The sequence below is a fragment of the Phragmites australis genome, chromosome 23 (assembly GCF_958298935.1).
Source record: "Phragmites australis chromosome 23, lpPhrAust1.1, whole genome shotgun sequence".
NCBI classification, from domain to species: domain Eukaryota; kingdom Viridiplantae; phylum Streptophyta; class Magnoliopsida; order Poales; family Poaceae; genus Phragmites; species Phragmites australis.
Genome location: NC_084943.1, coordinates 14,741,582 through 14,757,956, shown reverse-complemented (window position 1 = coordinate 14,757,956; position 16,375 = coordinate 14,741,582). Strand labels below are relative to the sequence as shown.

General features: G+C 39.2%; 1 protein-coding gene and 1 pseudogene across 3 annotated transcripts; one reads left to right on the top strand and one right to left on the bottom strand.

Annotated features, from left to right (window-relative positions):
* The first annotated feature begins 898 nt into the window (after nucleotides 1-898).
* On the top strand, nucleotides 899-4,290 carry LOC133906000 (uncharacterized; annotated as a pseudogene).
* Nucleotides 4,291-7,875: 3,585 nt separating this feature from the next.
* On the bottom strand, nucleotides 7,876-15,528 carry LOC133905920 (nuclear pore complex protein NUP1-like). Of its 3 annotated transcripts, none has more exons than XM_062347731.1 (8): nucleotides 15,054-15,528; nucleotides 14,700-14,746; nucleotides 14,409-14,530; nucleotides 13,755-13,923; nucleotides 13,117-13,392; nucleotides 12,676-12,759; nucleotides 9,962-10,806; nucleotides 7,876-9,679 (listed from the first exon to the last, which is right to left on the bottom strand). In XM_062347731.1, exons 1-8 carry the CDS (start codon nucleotides 15,415-15,417, stop codon nucleotides 8,251-8,253), a joined length of 3,336 nt encoding a protein of 1,111 aa, XP_062203715.1. In that variant the 5' UTR covers nucleotides 15,418-15,528; the 3' UTR covers nucleotides 7,876-8,250. The 3 variants fall into 3 exon arrangements, with proteins under 3 accessions (XP_062203715.1, XP_062203714.1, XP_062203716.1); XM_062347730.1 differs by having other exon boundaries at nucleotides 9,962-10,809; nucleotides 13,117-13,389; XM_062347732.1 differs by having other exon boundaries at nucleotides 13,117-13,389.
* Between the last annotated feature and the right edge of the window lie 847 nt (nucleotides 15,529-16,375).

Here is a 16,375-nt window from a genome sequence, read left to right as displayed (position 1 = left end):
ATCCCAAACATGCGGGATTGTCCAACCCAGCAAGTCTCCCACCCAGGGGATGCGTTTATATGCCATAAACAAGTCATATTCGGCCAAGAATATGAAAGAGTCCAAATATAACACATATACCAAACCAATCTGAATCAAAATGCTATCACGAGACTATCCGGTGAATGAAATCTTTAGAAACCCTAGACTTCTAGCTCTGTTCTCACCGGATAAATCAGTGTGAACAAAATGCTAGCACCAGAGTTTTATGTTTACATCAGGAAATCCTTCTTAACACCAGATGTTCCGATGACCGACTGGAGTTTTACTCTTTGTTTAGTGTTTATAATCTTCCACTGCAACTCCTTTCCTCCATCTTCTATACACTGGATGATCTGGTGATGACACCGGAGTATTCATCGGACAAAAAGTCAAAGAGTAAACTCAAATTCGAACTCACCGTATGATCCTGCATTTAAACAAGCTATCACTAGACTATCCGATGTTCGCATTAATTTTGACCCAAGCCAAATTTGAGTGTCAACACTAGTTTATAAGCCCTAATCACCTAATTCCATAGTTCATACGATTTACAATTGCATAGCTTTGCATTCGGCAAATTGGCTCCCCACGTTTTGCTTCACGCTCCGCCGCTGCACCTTGCCCGCAAAAACTAGCTGGTGCGCGCAGCACTTACAAAATTTTGTGTGCCAAAAGCCACCATGCCAGACAGCCACCCAAAATGATATGTGAAATGTCTATTTTGTGCTTGCCTTCCTAAAATCTTCTCTGGATGTGCCACACCACATAAAGGGTGTTTTGGTGAACAATTGAGGGTACCCAGCAAAATATCCCCAATCTTCCCCTCAACGTTCATATTCTTGCTGGTTGCCCTCAATTGTTTACCATTAATCTGACGATGGGGAAGCCGCTGGAGACGGATGAGGTGGGCGGGGATTGTGGGGGAAGGGGGCAAGGAGGGCGTGCGTGCTGTAGGCAGGGAGCAGCGAGGTAGTTGTCTGTAGGTTGTAGGTTGATGAAAGACTAGAGCTGTTGGTTTTTGTTCTTGCTTTTTAATCTTGTTTGCTTGCTCGATTTGGCCGTTCACATGTTGAAAAATGTTGAATTCATATGTTTGTATCTTATTTGTTTGATCCATCAAAGAGGCCACCAGCCAGGCAACCCATTGGGCCAGAACCATCTCCAATTAGCATGTTCTATCTTAAATAATGTATATCAATATTGTTGCTTACATTAGTTACTGTGTAAATCATTATTACTACAATTGTACCGTTTTGTTCTGAATATTGAAATACTAATGATTATGCATCTGAAATTCTTTATACTACTGAAATGCAAATAGAGCTTGGATGCACACATAGGAGTGCAATATTAACTAGAAATTGTATCTAAAGCTTACTGCACACACATAATACTATTATATACTTGGATACTTACATTGAGTTGACTTGCTTCTACATGCATTTCAAACAAATAATCTTACACTTATTTGTTTTTTATGAATGTATAGAAGCTCCACTTACCGAACATGAAAAAACGAGGGCTCAAACTATGATGAGGAACAATCAAGTGTTGCAAAGATTTGGTGTCACTGCATTAGCATCAATAGTTAACAATACATTTTCAAAAAGCAAGGGCAGTGGTCCCGAAGATTCAGGTTCTTTGTATGACCCTCAAGAGAACGAGGACTCTAAACAAGATGAAGTTGATAAGGTATTAATTCTTCTTTGCATGTGCAAGTTTGTGCTATCACTGTTGCAGTATTATTTCTCATTAGCTTTGATTATGCAATTTGTTTAATTTGGATCTAATTCTTCTTGTATTCTGCCTATTAAGGCCTCATAGGTTCCTAAGGATGTACCTAATAAGAGTTCCAAGTAGATTGACAGCATGTCTGTTGGAGGAGCAAGAGCATCAAAGAAAGTGATGGCACCTGAGCACAAGAGCAACCTACTTGAGTCACTAAGCAGAAGACAAGGGAATTGACTTCAGTTGAGGAAGTTTTCCATGGTAGGAGTCTAGATCCACAAGAAGTACCCACCCTAAGTCTGTCTACTGCCACACACGATGCATTGGTATCTGCTAATTCTCCAACCCAACATAAGGACCAGATCCAGATGAGCAATGAAGGCAAGTGATTGCATCTCCTTTGTGCTAGGCAAATATTCTTTACGCTATTGCAAATAGCAACTAAATGATTTACACTAACACTATGAAATTTTGTTTGGTGCACCAACTGCCAGTACACAACAAGGGCAAAGGGGAAGAAGAATGGAGAAAGATCTTGATAGGATAAGCAGAGGGTTATGCAGTAAGATTGCAATCCATATTTCTGAAGGGAAGAGATGGCCGGAGGCACCTATACAAGTTGCAAAGCTTGCATCAGAGGGTGGGATCATACTTAGGCAGCATATACCAATCCTTCCACACTAGAAGGAGTACAAGAAGAATGAGTCTCATCTTACAAACTACATTGGCAAAGTTGTTGTAACTATATCAACTCTTGGCCAAAAGTGAAGTCAATTTCTATTTTACTTGTTCTATCAAAGTTCATTGCATCCTTTTCATTCTCTTTTCCTAAAGTTCATGCTCTTTACTAAGGCTAGTTTACTATACATACCAATAGTAAGGAAGTGAGAAATGCATGTTCTGATATGCTAAAGGGTGGACAACGATAGATGAGGTATAGATTGAAAAAACAGTACTTCAATGGTGTACCAGCAAATGAAGTGAAAACCACATCGCTTGCAAAGTGTATGAATGATGCCCAATGGAGAGAACTGGTGGAGATGTGATCAAGCTCAAAGCACAAGGTATGATAGAACTTCAAATTGTCTGAACTATGTATTGCATGTAGTATGTGTCAATTGAGATATGAACTCAGTAGTGCCATATGTAACTGTGATGTGAACTTAGTTTTATGCATCAGTTCAATTCAGTTCTAGACAGCTTCACCAGTACAGTTTTGTACCTAAAAATTTTATTTTACAGCCTTCAACAAACAAGGTTGTAGACAATTTATTTTTTCATGATGTACTATTATTAATTATTCCTTTGTTTTACATGGCATTAGTTCATCACAAGCGATATGTTGTTGTCATCGCGATATGTTACTGGCATGTAGTTTAGATGAGTCTTGTTCAACTGAGTTTCAGATTTTGATTCTTCTTATGTTACAAATGTTGTTTCTCAGCTAGATAAAAAATGTGCAACCAAAAAACCATTTTTCCAGAGCACTTGAATTTAGCATGAACCGGAACATATGGATTAATGGTTCAGCAAGATGTTTGTTGCTAAACTGCACACTTTCTGTTTAACGAAGTTTGGATGTTCTTGGAATGTCACATCCTTATATGGCATTGTTGCTTCTAAATGCTGACCGTATTTTCATGAAAGTAGAATCTTTGGAGTATTTTTTGTATTTAGTATTTTTATTAGTCTATCTTAGACAAATGTATCATCTGCAGGACAAGTCTATCAAAAACCAACTGAATCGTGAGAAAGTCTGATTTCAGCAGCAGACAGGCTCTCGGTGCTACATTTCATAGGTCCATGGCATGGTAAGAAACTAAACAAATGATGTTTGTGATCACTACTCATGAAATCTTGATCATATTCCAAGCTAATAGTTTGAAATTGTTTGCACATCATTTTAGAAGCAAGACAAATATAAATATGTAGAGACCATCGCGATTGATCATTTAAAGGACTGCCATTGCAGCAAGAATATTGGTTTTAGTGAGCCAGTAAATAAAGCTATTGTAAGTCCTTGTTTCCTTTTTTTTCCTTCTCTACATGAAGTACACTTGAAAAAATCTGAGTACAAGATGGAAGTCTGAGTTGTAATCCTTCTATTGCTAGGCTGATATGGAAGCAATCATGGCTGAACCAGTACAAGATGGACAGGAACTAAAGTCTGCTACTAAAGTTATTTCTCAAGTTCTGCAATCAAGTACATTTCTTCAAAATGTGGGCCTTCAGTCAGCCTCCAAGAAAAGCTACAGAGGTGGTGTTTCTTCATAGGTAGAAAAGCTTCAGGCTAAACTTGAGACCGAGAAACAAGGAGCAGCAAAACTTCGACAACAAATTGATGCTCAGTAGCAAGAGTTGGATACCTTGAAAAAGCATGCACAAGAATCAGAAACAACAATGAAAAACCAGTCAGAAGAGATTCAGAGTTTGAAGAATACAACACAAGAAACTAATTCCCTCCTTTGTCAACTGCTAAGCTTCAATCAGGGTCAAGTCAATCTACTCCCTAAAATTTTTAGGTTCTGCTTATCAGCTTGATGTAGCTCCAACTGTTGGTGAACTGCTATGGTTTATATTTCTATGATTTTGAGACCTGGGAGACAGTATATTCTGTGACCATGTTGTTGTTTCATTCTATCTAGGGTCTATGAACATTATTATTGTATTTTGGTCTGTGGGAGGTCATATTTTGGTCTTAGAGACAGTGATATTTTGCTTCCTTGGAGCTATCTATGAGCAATGTAAATTGTAGTATTTCTGATGTGAACTAGTATTATAAATTAGTGTATGTTTCTTTGCACATTTTGTGTTTTATGAATGTATATGATATATGCATATGTATGAGCTGCCAACTGGGCCAAAAAAGATGGATTGGCAGCCAACTGGGATAAATTTTTCAAGTAAAATGGGCTTAAGTTCATATATATATATACATATATGAAACGGGCTTGAAATTGTTATGATCCATAGAATGGACTTGGCACATTGATAATTGGGTCCAAAATAGTATCATCTGTAAAATGGGCCCAACCCACAAACATTGTGCCTCAAAATGGGTTTAGCAAAAAACTGATTGGACCTCAAAATGGGTTCGGTCAAAACTGAATTAGGCCTCAAAATGGGTTGAGCCCACATTACTTGGGCTCAGCATTCAACATAGACTCAACAATCACACGGGTCTTTCGCTAAATCATGACGACAAAATTCGCCACAACATTTTGCCACGTCAAATCCACAATTCGTCACAACATTTTGCCACGTCAGATCCATATCACTAGGTTGCAAAATTTATTGCGATCTCTATCCATGTGGCAGCACCGCAGCCACCAACTTGTGATGTTTTATGTTTCAACAGTTACGATGCATAACGTCATAAAAATAATGATGATACAATATCGTCATAATTTCTATGACCAAAAAGCTTTCATTCGTCACTGAATTTGATTTGAGACGCAAGAAAGGTGACAAACAATTTATGTCATACAACCGTCACAAATTCATGCCATGACAAATATTCAATAATCAATGATGAAAGCTTATGGTCACGGAATATCAAATTTGTTGTAGTGTAAAGTGGTTTAAGTATCTATTTTTAGTTTAAAATGTAAATAAGATGACTTGCTTAAACACCTCCAGTGTACCCTTAGCTCTTACTCCATAAATTTCTGAAGCTAGAAATAAGACCTAATTAAAAAAGATCAATCACCCCCTTCCCTACTTCAATGGAAAAGGGGGTATCGCCCTTTCACAGCCGTCCCTCCAAAAAATTTATACCTATCCCTCCACAAAATTGTGTAGATAGGAGGAGAAAACGAACCAACCCAGGGCCTCAAACAAACAAAAGGGAATGAGATAAATGATAGGGGTTCTAATAATTCTTGGAGCTGAAGCTCTACTAAACAAATCCTAATTTGTTGGCAAAAAAAACCCTATTGCAGGTCCCCACCAACTCAACACCGATAAGAATGAAGGGAGGGAGGGGAGAGGACCAAACACCCGATCACCACTATGGGTGGAAATGGATCGGATATGGATCGAATAGTCTACTTTTTACATTGCTATCTATATTTTAATACGAATACAAAATTCGAATATCCTCGAATGCGAATATGAATCGAATTGTTTGAATCCGAATCCACATTCGGGTATCTACTCGATCGGGTTGTATGCAAATATCTACACCTTTAATAACAAGAATTTTTTATTTTTGATACACAAAAAGTTGTTCACATTTGGAATTACTAGAATTAGCAAAAAATTAGAAATTTTGTTTGAAATTCATGTCAGCAATTTAAATTTTTATCAAATTTGATCAAATTTGATTGAAATTTGTTCCAATTTGATTGGGCCGGAATATATAAATTTTGTTCACCTCTAAAACTTTAGAAAAATTTGATTCCTTGGTTCGCGAATACGGATATTATCTATTTCCATATCCGAATTCAAAGCAATTCAGATATTCACATTTGAATCCGAATCTCGCAAACGAATTCAGATACATCTATTTTAGTATCCGTTTCAAAAACGAAAACGAATACGTATGTCTATAATAATATTTTAACAGCTACGAATATCGAATAATTCAAATATCTACTATTTATTTTCCACCCTTAATCACCACTAGCGCTCGTCATTGTCGTCTCTGCTTGCGTGGCACACTGCCATGGTTTCCGACGAATGCCTCCTAGCTGGACCTGGACTTGGGCTTTGGATGAGCACGTGTCCACTAGCTCCCCCGCCACACCAGCATGGCCGAGGCCGGGCCAAGGAAAAAGCCCAGTTCATTTGGGGGCTTCAAATAGCTACCTGGTCTGGCGCAAGAAGGTTATCTTCACGAGATCGGGTTAGGATGGGTCGCCGGCCGTTCTAAAATATTTCTTTTAGGGAATATGTGAAAATGATTAAAAATAGTCACGGTCTGCAAGACAAGGCCCAATTAAGTTTGGGCAAAACTGATAGTCCCAGGTACGGACACTCAAATATAGCTACGGTCCGACTGAGAAAAATTACTGTCGGGTCGACGTTTTTCCATTTGCGCTTCTCGTCTTGCACACGCAAACCGGCCCGCCCGCATATAACACCGGACACGTTTTGCGCAGAGATACCACAAGGCACCCCAACTCTTCACCGTATCTCGAGGCAACAAGCCAACATGAGTTTTTTAAATAATATTATTTTATTAGAAAATTATAAAAATAATAGCTAAATTTATAAAATTATAAGAATAAATACATATCGGTATGCGGAGTGCTGACTAAAAACCTGTTGGTACACCACATGCCGACATCCTAAGTGGCAGGGGTCTAAGGGCTTGTCGTTATTCCACATTTTGACAAGTCCTATATCCCACGGACGATATTTAAAGAAAAATATATAACTTTTTCATATAATCTCGAATGAAGATAATTTTTATATGAAAATTGTAACTACCAACGATGAAATATTTTTTTATTTGAATCTGTTTAGATACCTAAAATATGGCTAAAAATTTCAGATCTAATTTTTCATATTTAAAATTTATAACTATTTTTTAAGTATTTAAACATATTTAAATGAAAAGGTATTTAACCACAAAATTATAGATCTCATCGAGAGACACAATTTTCATATAAAGATAATTTTTATCCAAGATCATAGAAAAAAGATATAATCTTTTTTAAATATCATCTGCGGGACATAAGACTTATCTGCACACGAAGTGCCGACAAACCCTCAAACTCACTGTCATATAGGATGTCGATATATAAAGTGCCGAAAGATCCCTAGTCGACACTCCACGTGCCGGCGGTATCTATTCTTGCAATTTTATAAATTTAACTACTATTTTTTGTAATTTTTCAATAAAATAATATTATTTTAGAAAAATCCCAACAGTAGCAGGTTACTGAATTTACTCTTTGCTGGCATGAACAATGCCAAATAAAACATTTCATAAGATTCATGAACAATGCCAAATAAAACATTTCATAAGATTCATCAGCCCACAGATCATAGACTCTTCTTGAATCATATTCAGTACCACCTCGAATCAACTCTGAAGGAAAGAAACAAACAGGGCATTTTCAGGATTCATGGCGAAAAGAAAACCAAACTATGTAAAGGTTTCCAAAGGGGAGAATGAGATGGCATCCACCTCGTACTTAGGCAGAAAGTGAATTCTGTTCCACAAAAAAATATGGAGGAATCAATGGCCGAACAGATGTAATACACTTGACATTGATGAACAAATTCCGTTATGAGGATAAATCATACAACAATATCATTTCTTGACAGAATGGGTGACCTCCGCTGTAGTTACTGTTTCAAAATTGAGATCAGTAAAAGAAAACTGGCATCGCATTGCCATCTCAGCCAAACACTCCTGGTAATAAGAAAAGAAACAAGAAAATTGTACGTGCCGACCTCCTCAGCCCTGAAAGCCAGAGCAATTTGCACTGCAGGGTGGCCACGGCCAGGCTGGCTGCTTGTTCTCATGCAATTAAAATAACATGAAGTGCCCTATTTCTTTCGCTTAACTCTGATAATTCTTCTGCCAGACTTCTCGTTGCCACCGCCGGTACCCATTGAAAATCCACCTGAAGAAGCTTGACTCTGCTGGCCAAATTGGAAAATGTCAGGTGAGGCTGACGTAGTTGAGGCAAACTGAGTTGCAGGCGAACTGAAAAGTGGAGTTGAGGGTGAGCTGCTTGGCATGCCAAATGGTGAAGCTGTAGGTAAAGGGGACTCGTTCTTGTCTGCAATCATGTTCCCTCCATTCATCTGAGTTAAACTAACAGTTGGGCTCACTCCACCAAATACTGGTGTTGTGGGTGACGAATTTGGTATTGGAGTAGCTGCAGTGAATGAGAACACAGCGCTTGAGGTTGAGCTAAAAGGTGAAGTAGCAGGACTAGTATTCGGCAAACCGAACGAGGGTGTAGCAGTTGTAGTCAATTTGCTGCCAAATATTGGTGATGCTGAGAATGCTGGATTGGATCCAAAAGCAGAGCTTATAGCAGGAGAAAATGGTGGAGCAGTTGCAGCCGCAGAAGTAGAACCAGAACCAGCTGCCAAAGAAAACACAGAGTTTGAATTGAACGGACTAGAAACCAAAGGTGTTGAACCAACTGGTGAACCTGCCAAACTTTGCGAGCTCCCACAATTTGACATTTCTGAAGATTTGAAGCCCAAATTATTCGTTGAACTCTGTGTGAACAGTGAATTGCTATTTCCTGATTGGGCATGCTTGTTTCCAGAAAAAATTGTTGGTTCAGGAGAGGCTGCCTTGGATATATCCTGAGCAGCGGAATTACTTGCAGTGCCAAACTGCTGGGAGAAACTAAAAGGGGTACTGCTGCTTACGGCATTGGATTTGTCCTGAGTATCTGAAGAACTCGTAGTGCCAAACTTCTGGGAGAATGTAAAAGGGGTGCTGCTGCTTACTGCTTTGGATTTGTCCTGAGCAGCTGAAGAACATGCAGTCCCAAACAGTGGAGAGAAACGGAAAGGGGTACTGCCGCTTCCTTTACCAGAAGATGCCAATGACGGTGCCGCAACAGATTGAGAACTTGTGCCAGCAAACATACTTGAGGCTGCCGGTAAACTACCTGTACCAGTATTGGAGAAAGTGAAACTGCCTCCAGTTGAACTGTTCTGTGTAGACTTTGAAGCTGAGTTCGTTGAGATGGTAGAAAAGCCAGCACTTGGAAACGAAGCGGAGTTCATTGATCCATTACCAGGTAGTACAGCAGAGGCAGTAGAGTTCGATGTATGTTCAGGGCCATTGCATAAGGTTGTAGGCTTTGAATTGCCAAGCTTAAAGACAGGGTTACAGGTGAAAGATGCAACTTGCCCAGAATTCTTAGAAGACACTGGTTTTTCATCTGCATTCAACTTCTTATCACATTTCTGCGCAATTGATTCTTCTTCTGAAACTGATTTCAAAATCCTGGAAAGACAGACGTTGATGTTAGAGTATTGCGTCCTTCAACATGCTTAAATAAATGACATTCGATTAATGGAAAAGTGGCAGCCAAAAATTGCATGCTTCTGCCAAATAGCTCTCAAACATAAACAGAAGAAACAAATGTAGTTACTTATGTTCCGCTACCAACTTTATAACAGGGGTGGGTCGTTGCTACTAAATTATTGAGGCAAAAAAATAACATTCAGTCAGAAAAAGCTTTCCGACAGTAAATACAATCTCAAACTATCCATATCAGAAACTAACCTGGGACCATTTTCCACAGAAGTAACTGAAGCACTGGATACTGGAGAAGGCTGCTGCTTCTCAACAGGTAGTATAGGCGGAGATGCCATTGTAGGTGTTGGAGGAGCCTGCGAGTGGGCACCAAGAACAGCTGGGACAGGGAAGGTGAAGCCATTTGATGTTATTGGCATTTTGTTTCGGTCAATTTCACTAGATAATACCAGATTAGAAGGAGCATGGCTTCTTAAAGAAAATGTTGGAGGCTTGTCCTTGGGTGAAGTAATTTTAGAGATTGATTTACTCATCAAGCCAACAGATGTGTTTGATGTAGCATCAACACTCTTTTCAGTTACTGCAGCCGGGGTAAACTTCGCAGTACCATTAATGCCATTAAGTAAGGAATACTCCTTAACTCCTGATGGAGAAGGTTCCAAAAGATTACTCTGTGTTGATACTTCCCTTTTTCGAGAAACAAGATTCCCAACATCCATGGCATTCCCATGTTTCTGCTTTATTTCTGGTGTGTCTTCCTTCTGTGAAGGAACTAATGTATCAAGCTGCTTCAGTATCTTGGCAGCCATCTCAGCTGACTGCACAGGAGCCTGAGCAAAACTGTTCGCATGAGCTCTGTCATCTAAGCCACCTAGAACAGCATCACCAACTTTATCCAGACAGCGACGCTTTTGAGTTTGTGCCGAATGTTCAGAATCTTCATTAAGTATGCTTCCATGACCCCGAAAGTGTCCACGGTGACCTGGCCGTGTTTCCAACAGTGGCGATGTTCTGTTATATCTTTGGTGCATTTTACGTATGGGACCAATAGATACAGTCTCATTGTTGACAGCAGTACTCTTTCTCTTCAAGACCTGCTGATTTATCAATGGTTATTAATAGTGCAAGACTGCTTCAGGAAAAAAAAAGGTAGTAAGATTCCTCATAAGTTCAGAAGGGCCATATCCCACAAATTGATTGCATAACCTTAGGAAAATCGCACAGCAGCCCCGTAGTTAAAATTGTCCACCTAGGTGAATTACTTGGGCCTCTAAATTAAAACCATACCATTTTGTTCAACTAATAATGTAGTTGAATGATGTCAGGACTCAATATCAGCCATCTCAGACTACCTTATTGGCGGTGGATATCTTTTACACCAAAACAAAGTGTTAGATGTAAATCTAGTGAGTTATTCAGTTATGTTTCTGTTTTCAAAAACTTTCTCCTAATGTATAAGAATTTAATTGTATGGAGTCAATATCATTTATAAAAGTCAGGAGAGTAAAGAGGAACCTAGATGTGATGAAAGATGGCGATTGCATATATATATACCAAAGTGCCAAACTAATATAGGACCAGAGTCACCCTTTAACCTACATTGCTGCATTCAACAACCCCAGCACAAAAAGGAGAGAAGAATCACACTGACAATTATGGTTATTTAGCAGGACAGACAGATATTAAGAACCATAATCTCAGTGAGAGATTTGGATGGAAAATCATCTAATGCAAATTCATGGAGTGGCATATCCGTATAAATACCCCCCCCCCCCCCAAACTATGGAAAACCGTCTAAATAGCCCCTTAAAGCGGTTTCATAGGTAGTATTCTACCATGGGGGATGACGTGAGCGGCATGGCAGTGTTGTTTCAAAAAAAAAAAACATTTGAAGTAGTTGAAATATCTATTTTCTTTACTTTTTGTTTTCGCTTCCTTTTCTTCTTCCCTCTCCTCAGGAGGCATATTTGTCAATGGTTTTGCAAGCAGATGGATTCCAACATTAATTACGCGAATCTTTGAACCTAGTCTCCAATTCATAACAGGAAAAGCTGAAGAGGTTTGCTAACAGGAATGTTAGAATATATTTTTAGATTTTTTTTTTTTTTTGACTGATTGCTATCTATGCAGTCATGTCCTATACCACGGTGGTAAAATCGCCTACGAAACCGCCTTAGGGGATTATTTAGACGGTTTTCCGTAGTTCAGGGGGTCCTTTAGACGGTTTTTCATAGTTCAGGGGGTTATTTAGGCGGTTATAAAGTTCAGAGGGTCAGTAGACAGACCCCCAAAGTTCAGGTGGTTATTTAGACGACTTTTTCCAACCAATTAACTACTTTCATGATAATATAGTGCAAGAAACAATCAGTTGACCCAGGCTACCTGCTACATCAAGACACTATGTCGACATCGTAAGGGAATCAAACGAGAAAAGATCAAGTAGAATGCTACACATTTAAGCATGCATAAACATTCTTGGGAGTTTGAAATACAACAAAGTTTTGTCCAAATACTTGCTGTCATTTAGCAGCAAGAAATATCCAAAGCCTAGAACTTCGAAATCCATGTTCGTTCATCCAAGCATTAAACAACCGAAAAACTAGTTCTGAAAAATTTTAAGATCAACATGGCATCCCAAAATCGGCTGCTGGGGCATCAGGTATACATGTTTCAAAAATTTGCTATTGTGTCAGCATAGTGGTCTCATAAAAAAAGGTTGAGCATTTACACTGGATTTCAATGAAACAGACTTATTTTACAAAACAAAAAATTGCATGGTACCTAATGAAGAATTGACTTCCAAGATTTCATATATAATCGATCATGCATTACTATCACATAGAAAATTAGAAATCTACATAAAAAAAATTAATGCATTTGCAACTGAACAGTATAATCTTGAACCTGGCAAGAAACACCAAATGGATATGCTAGGAAACCAAATTGTGCTTCAATATATGTACCTGCCTGCCGAAAGTATGGACACTACTCGGTGTCCGATAAGATGATGATACAGTACCAAATAAATCCTTTGAAGAAGCAGCACTCTGAAAAAGAATGATTAATTTATATTAGAAAGCACTACCCAGATGCTGATAGAGATAAGATATTATGCTCCAGAAGAAAGAAAATATCTGTAATGATTTATCTAAAGTAGAAATAGATACGAGGATAAAACTATTGAATGTGAGTATAATGCTAAGTATAGTTGTTCCAATAATGCCCTCAGGTGGAACAGTTAAGGTACAATAAATTCCTTGGATGGTTCTTCGATTTCTGATTTATCTTACGTGGTTGACTCCATATTCGAATTATTGACAGAAAAGGGTAAAGAAATGGATGACACAGAAAATAACTTGAACATTAAACAATAATCTAATGAATAAAGTGAATAAGGAAAGAACCTTAAAATAAGGAGATGATGACATTTTGTAGATTGCCGATCTATTCGGGGTCGCAAAGTTGCTTTCAAGACAATCAGAAATTTTGGAAGTATGCAATCTTGAGCCTTGGAAAAGTGGGATGGTGGGAGGTTTAGCTTTTTGTATCATATTAGCTTCTATTGATTTGATAGGCAGAGAGGAGGGATCATGCAATCTAAGGCGTAGAGGGGACCCCTTAGAAGATTTTGAACCCATATATGCCTTTGCGATTTCTGCAGGTGAAGCAACTTGATCCTGCTGGGATGCATAAGGTTATATTAAGCATGTATATATGCTATGGAATTGCTAGATCCAAATTCCAATACATACAAAATGCATAGCAAGTGCAACTCATGTTAGAATAGAACATTAGATCATTAGAAAATCCCACAAATACAAGTAATTATGCTGACTAAGATCGGAAGTCTGAATTAAATATAAGTTACATTTAAGATCAGATTAGTTAGATAATTGGAACAGTTCAAAACATCAAATCGAGTTTAGTCATTAGTGCTAAAGAAAATGATTGAATGCAGATAAGTATCATGCTTTGTCAACAGAATAGAAATACATAAGCATTCAAGTAAAGTACACCAAGTTGCCAACAATCATTTACTTACAGCAACACTGTATGACCTAATGGAGAAATCAACAGGTATGTTGGAGTGTCTGGATCCATTTTCCTTCTCAGAAACATGCATTTTCTTTATGTTACTATCTTCTGGCTTCAATGAATTTGATCCAATAGTTCTAGACCACAACAACTCGGTCAAATATTCAAATTCACTCCTACAATACATACGGGTAATCATTTGAGAGACATATAAGTAAAATAAAATGGCAACGAACTAGCACAGGAAGATGGGCCTAATAATTAATAGCTAACAGCAAAACAAGATCTTGAATATTATTATCTTAATTCTTAAACATGTAGGTAACCAGATTACTGAGAGGTATGACACATATAAGGGAGCGAAAATATAAGAGGGATGACAAATAAGAATAATAAAGTAGGCATGTGGTTTAGAAAAAACTGCCAGTACCATTGTATTAAGGAATTATATAGATGGCAGTATAAATTAGGATCTGGTACAGGGCTACAACAGGTTAAAAGCATTTTGCAAATTTTCACTTAATACAACTGGACCATACAGACCACATGCTGCTCCTACCTGTCAGAAACTATCAGCTCTACAACCAGTGACTGTCAAGTAAATATGACAATATTCCATCTCTTAACTCACAGATCTTGGACTGAAATACTAGATACTTGCCTTGTGAAAGTGCTCTGCTTCAATAATTCTTCAAGATGCATAGCACCACTGTCATCAGAATTTCTTAGCATGTGTTCTTCACCATCCTTGGCAGAACTTTCAGTATTTTTAGTAAACAGATTCTGCATTCAAACAAACACATGCTTGGAAACTAAGTTATAGAAGAAATAAATTGAAAGTGAATTTGACACCAGTCAGGATGTAAGAAACAGAGAATTTTTCCATAATTTAAATTAGTCAATATATGTGCAAAGAACTAACAGTCAATAAAGGTTTCTGGAATCAACTTACATTGGCAATCGCTCCATCATTTTCTTCACTTTCTGGAAGGTCATCCTCTGTACATTCAAAAGAAAAAAATATGGAAATTTCAGTAAGTTTGCTAGCAATCAATCATCATCTCACACCATAGGTTACACTGAACGAAGACTAAAATCACTAATTTTGTCAGCACATCAGGCATAGTAAACACCAAACACTTCATTCCGCAGCCAATGGCCCACAGGCACCGGTAAAATGACGATCTAGCATTGATTAAAACTAAAGTAGTCGTCCATATAGCTTAAAGATGATTTTCACATCAACACCGAGCGACGGGCAGAGCAACCACGCAAACGCAAGCAAGCAAAACACGAAGGCACGAACCTAACGGTGGGGGCAGTGGCGAAGGCGGCACGTCGAGCGGCTCCAGCCGCAACGGTTGCAGGTCGTGCGAGGCCTCCGACCGCTCCGGCGGCGCGTCGAGCAGTTCCGGCTGCGGGGGTGGCGCAGCGAGCTGAGGCGGCGGCTTGCGGAACAAGGAGGGAAGGAGGCGCGACGCGCCGGCGGCAATGATCCGGGAGAGCCACCCACCCCCCTGCGACGCTGCCGCCGCGGCGGGAGCCGGGGCGGGGGCGGGGCGCGCGTAGGGTGAAGCGGCGGCGGCGCGGGAGGGAGGGCGGCGGCGGATCTTGCCCCCGGCGCCGAAGCCGCCGCCGTAGTCATAGCCGTAGGCTCCCCGGGACGCCATGCGACGGCGATATGGGGCTAGGGTTTCGACGGATCGGGGGCGGAGGCTAGGGTTCTGCGGCGGGGAAGGGAAGAAGCAACTATAGGAAATTTCGGGTGGACTGATTACGATTGTTACTTTGGAGGGGGTGTTAAGTGCAAACCTATTCCCTCACACGGCGTGGGTGGACTCCATACTAAATTTTCAAATTTTGAGGGGCCTTTTGGAACGATAAGTACTAATTATTATGAAATCCCGGCTAAGTTTTTTCTAAGAAAAATCATGTGTTTCAGAAGGGGTCTAATTGGCGCGTGCGAGTTGAAGCATTTGGTTCAGTCAAATTGTACTACTTTCTCCTTTAGTTTATGTCATAGATAGTGTAATAAAGTAGCGCATGCTTTGGCTGCGATGGCTGGTTAGTGTTTGCTAGGTACCGATCTTTATTGGGATGGTGTATCGCCGGTGTAGAAAACTTGGTAGCCAGCGAGTGCCATTGATTAATGGAATTTCTTTTCCACTCAAAAAAATTTGGTTCAACGTCTTCAATGTACTATTTAAGATCGAACAGTTAAGGATTTGATACAACACTATGTACGTAATTTAGAGAAACTGTGGCAAACTATCAATTTTGCCTTAGAAATTAATTTTTGGGTAAAGAATTATTTTCAAAAAGACAATGTGTTTTGTGGGTATAGATGAAAGTTTAAATATGTTATATTTTAACTGTAGATTTGCCACTCACACACATGAATGCATGTTACATGGGTTGATTTATATTAGAAGGATGTAGGATGCATCCCCATTTACAAAGAGATCTGAAAGAAAGGAAAATTATAACACAAACACACACAGATCCTCATACTTTTCACCTTCTTCTCCTGTGGTATCCGTCGCCTCTCCAACAGCCGCAAGCTACAAAAGAACGATGGATCTGGAACCCAGTGCCCATACCCAGACCAAGAAGAGGATCCACTCCTTG